Source organism: Spea bombifrons, chromosome 13 (genome assembly GCF_027358695.1).
Source record: "Spea bombifrons isolate aSpeBom1 chromosome 13, aSpeBom1.2.pri, whole genome shotgun sequence".
In the NCBI taxonomy this organism is placed as follows: Eukaryota; Metazoa; Chordata; class Amphibia; order Anura; family Pelobatidae; genus Spea; species Spea bombifrons.
In genome coordinates, this window is record NC_071099.1 from 16,621,055 (window position 1) to 16,632,843 (window position 11,789).

At 40.1% G+C, this 11,789-nt stretch overlaps 1 protein-coding gene across 1 annotated transcript; it reads left to right on the forward strand.

The window, feature by feature from the left end:
- Positions 1-4,842, forward strand: LOC128471087 (keratin, type I cytoskeletal 17-like). Its single transcript, XM_053452939.1, has 8 exons — positions 1-671; positions 1,580-1,662; positions 2,137-2,293; positions 2,540-2,701; positions 3,095-3,220; positions 3,318-3,538; positions 3,937-4,007; positions 4,394-4,842. Exons 1-8 carry the CDS (start codon positions 54-56, stop codon positions 4,486-4,488), a joined length of 1,533 nt encoding a protein of 510 aa, XP_053308914.1. The 5' UTR covers positions 1-53; the 3' UTR covers positions 4,489-4,842.
- The last annotated feature ends 6,947 nt before the right edge of the window (positions 4,843-11,789 follow it).

Genomic DNA, 11,789 nt, shown 5'->3' on the forward strand with positions numbered 1-11,789 from the left:
TCCAGTTGTTGGGATTACTTCTCTTTGTGTTAAGGTCTTTACTGCTTTTTAACATGAGCACTAGACATGGATCAGGATCTGTCAAGGGGAAAGGAGGCTTGGGTGGTCTTAGCTCATCTCATGGATCTTCTAGTGTTAGGGTGTCTTCTGGAAAGCATAGCTCAGGTGGATTTTATGGTGGTGGTGCATCAGGTGTTAGTTATGCAGGAAGTGTGCATGGTGGATATGGAGGAAGCAGTGGAAGTATGAGTGGTGGCTATGGCAGAGGGCTTTGTGCTGGTGGTGGATATGGCATTGGTGGTGGAGCTGGCTATGGTGGTGGAGCTGGCTATGGTGGTGGAGCTGGCTTCGGTGGTGGAGCTGGCTATGGTGGTGAAGGTTGTTTTGGTGGTGGTTCAGGCTTCGGTGGCGGATCTGGATATGGTGGTCACTTTGGCTTTGGTGGTGGACATGGATATAAAGATGATTTTGGAATACTCTCTGGCAATGAGAAGATAACAATGCAGAATCTGAACGATCGTTTGGCCTCATATCTTGACAAAGTACAATCCTTGGAAGAGGCCAATGCTGAATTGGAGAAAAAGATACGAAACTGGTACGAGACACATGGTCCAAAGCCAATCCAAGATTACAGTCACTACTATAAAATCATCGAAGAACTGCAGAGAAAGGTGAGGGGACAACAGCTCGTACACACTGCAAATGAGACACGTTATCTGTTTAATTTTGCCAGTTTTTGTGAAATGAAAGAATTCCATCTCATCTTATTAATTATAGGTTTTAAGGGACCAACAATGCTTTTTGTGCAGGGTTCACACTTAATTTGTTAACATGGTATTTTGTACTGACTACAAATCACTTGATCTGTGAAAAGATACTCAAATTGTTTGTATTCTTTAAAAATCAGATAAAACAAACTTTAATAATATAGAAAAATATAGAAAAAAAATAGAATAATAATGTATTTTAAAAAAACGTTCAAATGCCATCTTAATAAGAAAACTAGAGGAACTCAGCGGTCTTTCCTTTAGATGGAAGAAAAAAACTTTTTTGATTAGTTTCTGTGTTTTTCCTTTGTGCGTCTGAGTTTCAAGGGAGTTTCACCTGAAAGTTCTTCGTTTTGTCTTAATCAACTTTATGTAGTAATAGTATTTTTTTTGTGGTTTTAAGTAAGAGGAAGCGAGCACCCTATAGGTGCCTGCCTTTTTTGTCACGTGACAATTGAGTGTTCCTGGGGAAAATTGAGAATGGAGCAAAAATGTGACATTATTCCTAAGAATGGTGTTTCTAATGCCGCATTTAGTTACAAAGTGTTACATTCTGCAGAGAATGCACATAAAACCGCTATTAAAGTGCACAATATACAAATGATACATAAGAATTGGTGTAAGCTTATCGGTGGTCTTCATCAATGCCAGATGGTGTGGGCTTCTGATTATATGAGAGTGGGGGATGTAGGACATGCCTTCTTTATGTGCTTGGCCCCTAATAGCACTCTATAAGTTTCTCTGAAAAAATTGATTTCATTAGAACTAATGCTTGTCTCTGAATAAAATGCATTTTTCTTATTCACCTTTAGATCCAAAATGCCACGCTTGACAACGCTCATGTTGTCCTCCAGATTGACAACGCCAGACTGACAGCTGATGACTTCAGAATTAAGTGAGTCTAGGATGGTCAGACGAGTCACATTACGTGGCCATTTATTGCTTAGCTTGACACTTTGCATGCCTATATTGCTTACCATGGAGCAGAACCAGTATTGCTTAGTCCACTACTGTGTGAAAGTACTCCATATTGGCAAGTTCCAGACAATTAAATATAACTCATTTTCAATGATTTATAATTAAACCACTCATGAAAGCACGAGGAAAACCCCTAAATAGTCGTTACAAGGCCAACAAACACCTAAAAGACCAGAAAGCACTTTCCTTGTAGACACATTAACATGTAGCAGAAAACTATAGACAACATCATCAACAGTCTTTGTTACAGGCCTGCAATATCCTTGGGTAGCCAATGGCATTGCTGAACAAAAAAACACACATTTATGATTCTTGTCTGCAGAAGAACCCCTTTTACTCTGAATATCCAATAAATCTACAATTGACTGTTGTTACTCTGCTTAACATTTAGGTATGAGAATGAGCTCCATATGCGCCAGTCTGTAGAAGCGGATATCAACGGACTGAGGAGAGTCCTGGATGACCTCACTCTCTGCAAGAGTGACCTGGAGCAACAAGTGGAGAACCTGAGGGAAGAACTGGAAGCCCTGAAGAGGAACCACGAGGAGGTAAAACGCACCAATATTCAGCTAATTAAAAAGTGACGCCATTTTGATTTCTATAGCTTAAATCTATAGCTGGGTTTGAGGTAAGGGCAGAAATGTCCTCTGTTTGCGACCTTTGTCAGATCGTCCTTGAAATAATGCAGCCTGCTGAAACTTCACACAACTCAGCTGACCCCACCTGATGAAAGGCAGGAGAATGGATGTATATTGTATACAAAGACTCACGTGACAATTGTCTTCTGTGTGCAGGAAATGAAGGCGCTGAGAGGACAGGTTTTGGGAACCGTCAACGTTGATATGAAGGCAGCACCGGGAATTGACCTGCAGAAAGTACTGCATGACCTGAGACAAGAATATGAGTCGATGATTGTCAAGAACCAAAAGGAAATGGAACGCTGGTACCAGGAACAGGTGATTATACAAACTGTTAATAGGATTTTAATAGTAATAGGGTCATTTACAGAAGGCTGGACTACAGCAGATGTTTTGAGATGGCTTGACACGGACACCAATGCCCTTATCATAATCTGTGAGATCCATACTTTGAAACCATCCCCCAAAAATCTGTGTATATATATATATATATATATGTAACATATATGAAAAAGTACTTGTCGTTTAAAGTCCTTCCCGTTACAATGGACCTTCACATAGTAAGAAAAGTTATTGTCTTCTCCGTAACCACATGGCCATCAAATCCCTTTTAGCCACGATGGCAGAACAAACTATCTTTCGTACAATGTCAACATTATTTAATGATATTTAGCTTGCAAACTTTAATAAAATGTTCAATCTTTTTTACAGTCTGAAGAACTGAGCAAGCAGGTGAATACAAGCAGCCAAGAGATCAAGAGCGTTCAGACTGAAGTGATCGAGTTAAGACGCACTCTCCAGAGCCTTGAAATTGACCTCCAGGCTCAGCTCAGCATGGTACGCAACACTCCTCCTCTTATTTCTTGCTTCTTTCCATTGACTTTCCCCATTGATTTTGTACAAACATTTTTAAAAAAATGACTTCTTATTCCAGAAAATGGCTCTAGAGGGCACTCTGGCAGAGACAGAGGGACGTTACTGTGTGCAGCTCTCCCAGATCCAGGCTTTGATTCAGAAAGTAGAGGCAGAACTGGAAGAGATACGCTGTGAGATGGAAAACCAGAGCCGCGAATACAAGATACTCTTGGACATAAAGTCACGTCTGGAACAAGAGATCAGCACTTACCGCAGCCTGCTGGACAGCCAGGGAACCCAGTATGTTTTTCCTGGACAGTAACATCTCTTGTGGGCTGAGGGACATGAGATAGGCGGAATGTCTAACTCGATGTGTCGCATATTCATGCTTATATAGACCCTACACCTATTTATCCCTTCATACATTCTAGACTAGTAGCTATCTCTGTATTATGTCGAAATTGCCTGCTCCTTGTATAATTTAAGACCAAGTACCAAGGTGGGACGAGAACGAGATTCCACCCAGTGCGGCCAACATGTCCTCCTTCTGTATTTTGTGTAGGTTCTGGAGATGTTTAGTTTAGCTAAAAGATGTCATGTCATAATCGCACACCTTACTTTCCTGAGGGTAGTCACCGATGCCACCATACATGTTGATTACTCTACATTAATAAACATTTTGGATCTTTTTACCGCAGGATTCCTAAAGGTTCAGCAGACCTCTCTTATTCCTCTGATTACTCATCGGGTTCTCAGTCAGGAAAACAAGGTATGGGATATAGAATTCATTAATTTAGTAATGAAAACAGCTGCGATTTACATTACAATATACAATAAAACCCAACAGATGTCCAGCTGCAAACGTTCTAAATGATAGATTTAGAGAATGGGAAGAATATCTGTCGATATAAGGTGGGGCAGGACCATTGTTAGTTACCCTTCCTTATGTCATTGGTTGGCATCTAATGAGAGGGCTTAACTTGATGAGTAATAAACAACTTAAGGGAAAGCTGTCAAACTATTCTACATGAATTACACTCACATTAGCCAAAAATATAATCTTTGGGTTTTTTAGTATGCATTTCGCAATTTTTTTTTTGGAATTACCTTTACTTTTTTACTTTCGTGTATCAAATATTGTCCTTTCTTCTTCAGGCGGATCACATTACACTAGAACTCGCGTAGAAGATAGTGATGGACGTGTGATCTCTTCTCGTGACCAACACCATCAATCTGGCTACAGAAAGTGAACCGACCAGACTCTCCTCTTCTCCATCTTGCCTAACGCCGTATGAGGGAACCTATTTTCATGTCTGGAGTCAATCAAATTTCTAGATTCTTTAATCAAACCATCTGGGCTAAAGTTCTGACGTTTATAGGTATGATACTTACTATACTGAGTGGTTCCAGTAATACCCCTGGGTATCTGAAACACATTGTTGGCATCACAGATTGTAATGTTTGAAGGATTGCATTGTTTAGCATCAGTATAGTAACAGTTGCCCAGTGTCTTTCTGTTATGTTCTGTCTTCAGACATCTTTGTTAACTAAAGTGGGTCTTTCATGTCTTTATTAAAGCTTTGCTATGTGGCTTTCATTACAAATGTTGTTGTGGTTGATTCTTTATAGCATCACTACCATTTATACAGGTTTACTAGGATGACTCTTGGCCTAGTCTGGCCAAAATGCACATGGGGCAAACCCTCCGTTGGGTTGCTTGGACACAATTGGATGACAAGGGGTCACCACAAGTCCCCTGAGGAACTGAAAACAATTATATCACCCTAATCTACAGGGCTTTGGAACCCAAACCAGCAGCTGCCATCTTCACTATGTCTTCATATACATGGGAGGACGCACGTGGTGTCACAATCATACCTGGGTACTTCTGAGTTCTGGCTACCCGGAGCCTTCCCTTGCGGGACACGGCCATTGGGCGGTCATGCAACGTCAGAGAAGACTCATGCATTACCATAAACAAGACCCCCTAGAGGCATTGAGAACAAAATGGTACGGTTTAACTCAATATATTAAGGTTGAAAACCAAATTCTTACAACATGGGAACAAAATCCACATAAATTAATGCTATCAAATATAAAGTATTTGGTGCCTTAAAATTACTGCTATGTATTCACTTAGAGAACAGATGGTACGATCACTTTTGCAAAAGAAAATGATCGGAGTATTTTTATGAATGGGTTTTAGCTGGCACTTTTACCAGTCCTCCTCACAAAAGTATTACAATGAGCTTCTGCTGTAGCACTAAGCATCAGGAATCCGAGCACTAGAATATTAGCGGAAATACTGATTCTTACCTTATAAATCTCGAAGTAATAGGAGATTCCACTAAAACAACTCTCATTACTACAGCTGTGTTCTACCACCTCAGCTGTCAAAAAAGCTGATAGCATGAAGAAGAATAACAATTGTAAATTGTTGACCTTTATGTTGCAAGTGCACTCAAAGTGCTTTAGGGCGGCAAATTCAGGATTAGATTTTGGGGTGGAGGAACTAAGAGGTAATTAGGTAATAGATGCGTGGGATTGTTTCATGAAAGATCCCATTGTGTCTGATTACGGTTAACCTGTTTTATCATGAAGCCCCAGAGGTGTAGAGCTGGATAACTCATGGTTATATCATTCCCAATACAAACATCATCTGTTACCGTTTGTATAATTGCACCAAAATCGTGAGAATTTATGTGAGGGAAAGCAAAACTTCGGAACTTCTTATTTTCTAAAACCACCTGTGACACAAATACAGATTCCCGCCATAAAAATGACCAAACAGGTACTTATAATATGCATTGTGGTCTGTGTAGACCCAATGTATTTTCTGCTAACCAAATACTGCCCCATTGACTGGTTCACTAGGATGCCAGGAGAATGTTTTTATTGTTGACCAGAAGTAACTTTGAGGTCAACTCATTGTCTGGAGGGTTTTAGCTTAATTTGAGGCAACCTGTATGAATTTGAGGCAACCATAGTGGCATTTTTCAGATTTAGCACAATTTATAGATTTCTCTTCCAATTGCTTCTAATGAAAGCTCCACTCAACAATCAAACTAAAGGGCACTCATGACTCTCAAGTTGGTACTAGATCTCCTGAAAAACAAAACAATGCAGGGAAGGACCAGGGAAGCTCTGAAAGGACCAGAATCAGTCCTGCTGGGAATTGATGGGTTTCCTCCCCAAAACTGGTACTTTAAATAATCTGGGAAAAGAAAAAATGCCGGTGCGCTAAGCTAGTCTCAGGCTCAAATAATACAAATGTGTAATACGAGGCCTACCAAAGAGGTGTACGCATGCTGCAAAAACAGTGTATTGGCTGTACAATGTATACAAAAAACAAAAACTGTCTGCGCTTCTTACCCTAATAAAGTTGGCAACAAATATATAAACATAATATAAATGAGAGGTTGGCCAATTCATATAAAGAAAAACCTCTCATTTATATTATGTTTATATATTTGTTGCCAACTTTATTAGGGTAAGAAGCGCAGACAGTTTTTGTTTCTTGTATACATTTTACAGCCAATACACTGTTTCTTGCTGCATGCTTACACCTGTTTGGTAGGCCTCGTATTACACATTTGTATTATTTGAGCCTGAGACTAGCTTAGCGCACCGGCATTTTTTCTTTTTGCCCTGTTTGCACATATTTGAGGTTGTTGGCTCCTCATCAGTCTGGTTGCAGCTTGCTGTCCGGGGGTTAATAGGAAGGAGGTTTAATTGCACCTCCCCCAACACATTAATAAGGTTTTGGTAGCAGTATAAACTGCTTTGTGTGTCCACTATGTAGGAGGTGAGAGTCGGTTCTCACCCTATTGAGAGTGTGCCTTGACGTGGCGGGTGAGCTTAATTATGCTTTGGCCAATTCATATAACCAAAACCTCTCATTTATATTATGTTTATTTATTTGTTGCCAACTTTATTAGGGTAAGAAGCGCAGACAGTTTTTGTTTTTTGTATACTTTAAATAATCTACAGGAATTTTTATAAGAGTCTTTCCTTATGCCAACGTGGCCAATGGTTAGTATACTATAAGGCATAGACTGGCCATCTAGCACACTGGGCAAATGTCTGGTGGGATGCTGCTGGACATCACTCCATACAAACCTGATCTGCCGCTTTAGCGTGCCAGGGCCGCCTCGTTATCCCCAGATCAGACCGGTCACGACTTCATGGGTTCACCAAAGCTGCAGAGGCGACAAAAAGCTTTGGAGTACATGGCAAGAATTAAAAAAACACAGAACCTCTACAAAAAGAGGTTAAAACTGTTTGCGGGATTAGGTGGTGTTGGCTGGGGTTGTTAGAAAGTAGGAAATGCCTTAACGGCTTCATGTGTTAAGCAGCATAGATCACAGAACCTAGTTATACCTTAATCCAAAATTCAAGTCAATAGTCTTGACTTTTGATCTTGAGGCCATGTATTGTGTAGCCATTGTGTACCCATATGACCCTTTAGTTATTGTCTTCAGTGCAGTATACCTCCCCATTCCTTAATTCGTCTATAGAGCCTATTAAGTAAAGTTAGATTACCTCCTTTACTATATGTATTCCATAAAGGAAGAAGAATATCTTATCATCATCAAAAAACATTCATGGCATCCTTTTCACTGTATATGACCCCTGTTGGCATTGTATGTGATAAGAAGAGGCACATGGGCATGATTCATAAGCGAGAAAAATAACATATTGTAACTATGGCAACATTGTAACGAGTAAATCGCAAGATGTCTCATAAATCAATCTGCTTTAATCTGGTCCTCCGGGCACATCCGCCATTGTGGAATCTCCTAGTACAGGTGGATGTGTCAGTCATTGATACAGCCACCTGTGCCATCAACCCGTGTACCTTACGCAAAAAAAAAAGGGTGGGGAGCCCTGTCACAAAGAACCATGCTTGAAATGATGATTTTGAAAGATTTTGGAGAGAAATCAACAATGTAATTTCATGGGAACTTGTTGCACCCGGGGCAACATCACTCTGGATATACATTGGATGTGCCAACCCCTCACTGACTCAATATCATTTAGGTTATGGCTCTGCAGAAGCAACGCTATAAGAGATGAAGTTGTAGATTTTAGTAAAAAAAAAGGGCTAATGATTGTTTAGCAGGTAAATAAAATCCAAAATTAACCCATTTTTATTATCATGACACAAGATTCTATAAATTAAAGTAATCGAGTGAGCAGTGGATGCCTGCAGAAGCTAAATTGGAGATTGGGCAGTTAAATGGCAGGTGGGGTTCAACATAGAAGAATGGAAAGTTACGCATTTGGAGAAGAAAAGCAAATGATAATTTGAAAGGTTGCTTATTGGAGAAATCCTCTATAGGATAGCATCTGGGACTAAGCATATTGATAATGGTGTTCATTAAAAGAGCTATACAGGATGACATAATATTTTCTCTTTATATATCAGTGGTAAGACAATAATTTTGGGCATACATTCATAAAAAGACAAAAAAAACCCCTAATTAAAAAAGGAAGATCTCATTCCAAACTGGGATTTTTTACTTTAGAGGAAAGACCCCCCTTGGAAATATTTATTTTTTTTACCCCTTTGGGGCAGTATTGGATTCACATCTCATTGGCAGATACATAGAAAAAAAATCCGATGTTTGGAGAAAGCCGATGTGGGACATTTTGTACCCATTCATTTTGGGCATGCTGATTCAAGGTTTCCAAAGGCAGAACAATGTGAATCACGCGCTATTTTCTGTGGTAGGACCCACTTACTCCATCATCGTGTTAGTTGACTCACCCAATAATTAAAACTTTTACAATGAGAATTATTCTTGTCAACGAGGTATAATCTTCAACATGTGACCCTTAACTTTTACTCGCAAAAACTCATTGAAAAAAAATCATAATAAGTAAAAGGGAGTGCATAACGTTTGCTCTTGAAAATGTTACCTTTTAATAGCCCATCATATAGATTAAATGTAGTGACTTGGCCAATGTGTTAAGCCAATGGCTCTAATACCGGTCCTCGTGGAAACTTGCCATTATTTAAAGATACACTTAATTGAGTCACCTGCATTCAAGCAGGTATGTCAACCATGACTTACTGGTAGCAAAGGCACCAGTTGGGAGTCTTAGATACGATCCCAGCATAGTAGAACAAGAAGGATTCAGCTCCACAACTGCATGACCCTGAGAATCTGCCCCTTCACCCTAAGACCTTGAAATTGGGGTAGAAACCCTAAGACTCAGGGTCCAATAAAGACTCCTGTGATGAGTTTTCCTGTTTTAAATCCTCCAGTTAATGGGATTTCTGTCTCTGGGGTGGCATTCGGCTAACTGGTAAAGACAGCTCTGCCAGTAGACAAAGAATTGCGAGACTGGATGGACTGAGAAGCAAGCAGAACCGTTTCTGAAATTCTAGGGCAGTTGGCAGCTATGATTTTTTGGCCTGATGGAAAGGCGCATCGTACCGGTAAAGGTCTGGAGGTTTCCAAACCTCTGCAGTGACACAGAATCCTCGGGTTTGGGTGTTAGTCCTGTGTGCATTCTTTGGGGTATGATTAATACTTATCGCTCTGCCAAACACACCTGCGGAGAGCCTCTCCCTTATTGTTTCTAGAGGTTTAAGTCCTGTCAAGACTCCCAAACAGAAGAACATGATTCGGACGCAGAGATGCTGCAGGGCAGGACTAACGCCTATTGCACAGCTGCAATTCAAGAAGAAACACTTGGATTTTGTGCAATGAAAAGGCTACTGTTAATTTTGCGACTGCGATACACTGAGCCATCAGAAGCAGACTTAGGGTGTAGGGACTGAGCCAGTTGGTAGGTCCATGGCTCATTCTCTAGCTATCTCCACAATATTGCTCATTTCTATGAAAAATCACCTCTAAGGCTTAAAGACTCCAGTCTGTTTTGAGCTGAAATGTTTGCATCTTTGAGGGCATCTCTGACAGCTTGAAGTGTCCCACAAGCAACATGTCCCACTGTGCGGGACACTTTCAGCCCTCAAACAGCTTGCGTTGACATCTTATTTCCTAGACATCTTGTCTGTATCATCTAAGCCCCAAACAGCTTGCCTGTGCCATCTTAGCCCCCAAACCGCTTGCCTGTGCCATCTTAGCCCCCAAACCGCTTGCCTGTGCCATCTTAGCCCCCAAACCGCTTGCCTGCGCCATCTTAGCCCCCAAACCGCTTGCCTGTGTCTCTCTACTCAATAATTCAATAATTCCATAAAAAAGGCATGACATTTATTGATGAAAACTTTTTGAGAATAAATATATACCAAAAACACTATTTACACAGAACTCTGATGCCCTGACCTTTTAATTTGATGTCACATAAGTCTATTTAGTTGATGTTCAGATGTTCATTGCTAAGCCACTGGACCTTTCTCCTGCTGCTAGGTAAGAATGCCAGTGTACATGTGCAGGAGACCTCACACCTCTTCTAGATGGACAGCAGCTTCTGAGAAAGTGAATGAGTGGCCTTCCTAAGTGAATTCTGCTTATTTAAATAGGGCTATGAATAGAATTCATATTTTAGAGCCTTTTGATCCAAGGAGAAATCCGATTGCATTTTGGAGTCAAGAAGGAATTATTTTCGTAATTAAGTAGCGTAATTAGGGTTTTTTGCCTTCTTTTGGATCAAGAGTAGGAAGGTTGGGTGGAAGGGTTGAACTTGATGGGCATACAGTAGGTCTTTTTTAAACCTCATGTACTATGTAACTATATAACTACGTATTTAACCGAAAGAAGCCCATATGTGAGGCTTCGCTAATGTTTTGGAATGATGTCCCATGGTAGTCGGTGAATATGAAATATTTAATCTCAACCACAAATCGCAGTTCAGTGAATGTAAACAAAACTGGATCAACCACTAAATGCATAACTAGGAAAATAGCCATTCACTAAAAAAAAGTACATTTAAATAAAGGACTAGTGCAGAGACCATGAAATAAAGCTAATTATTGTTAGCATTTTTCTTCCGTGCGGTAAAAGTTTTCAGAAAAGAAAACAAAAAGTTTTGGAATTTTCTTTATTTCGATGCATAGGATTGTTTCAACGTTTAAAGCGAAAGGAAAGGTACAAACAAGTTAAACCCCACAATCTCATAAAAGGTTCAGTAACCGGAGAAGCTGACAATCACAGCACTGAAGATTCACTCTTGGGTCTGCAGGCTTCGAAGCTTCCAACATCCACCCTATCTGGCTGAGCTCCAATTCTTTCACGTTGATCTCACCTGCAGCTACCTCTTCTTCAGGTGCGATTAGCCGCATTACTGATGTGGGTGGACTGATCCGTTCCTAAAGTTCAATGAGGTGTCATTATCAGAATCAGATCTGCCAATGAGCGTAGGAATCCTCCCATTCTAAATTATAGGTTTCAATGAATAAACAAAAGGAAAAAAAAAAAAAACCACTGTCAATGTTATGTGTCAACAGTATCCAAGAATAAAAATAACGAAGAAAAAAAAAAAAAAACCACATTCGATCAATCCAGTATTGGAATGAATATTAATTAGGCTTTGAAAGGTGACACCCATGAAAAAATATTTATAAGGAGAGCACCGGGGTGCC

Bases quoted from the DNA above. Each gene is read 5' to 3' on its own strand.
- LOC128471087 (XM_053452939.1), top strand. From the start codon at position 54: ATGAGCACTAGACATGGATCAGGATCTGTCAAGGGGAAAGGAGGCTTG. The intron at 672-1,579 runs GTGAGGGGACAA...ATTCACCTTTAG, and splicing joins TCGAAGAACTGCAGAGAAAG to ATCCAAAATGCCACGCTTGA. The intron at 2,702-3,094 runs GTGATTATACAA...TCTTTTTTACAG, and splicing joins AACGCTGGTACCAGGAACAG to TCTGAAGAACTGAGCAAGCA.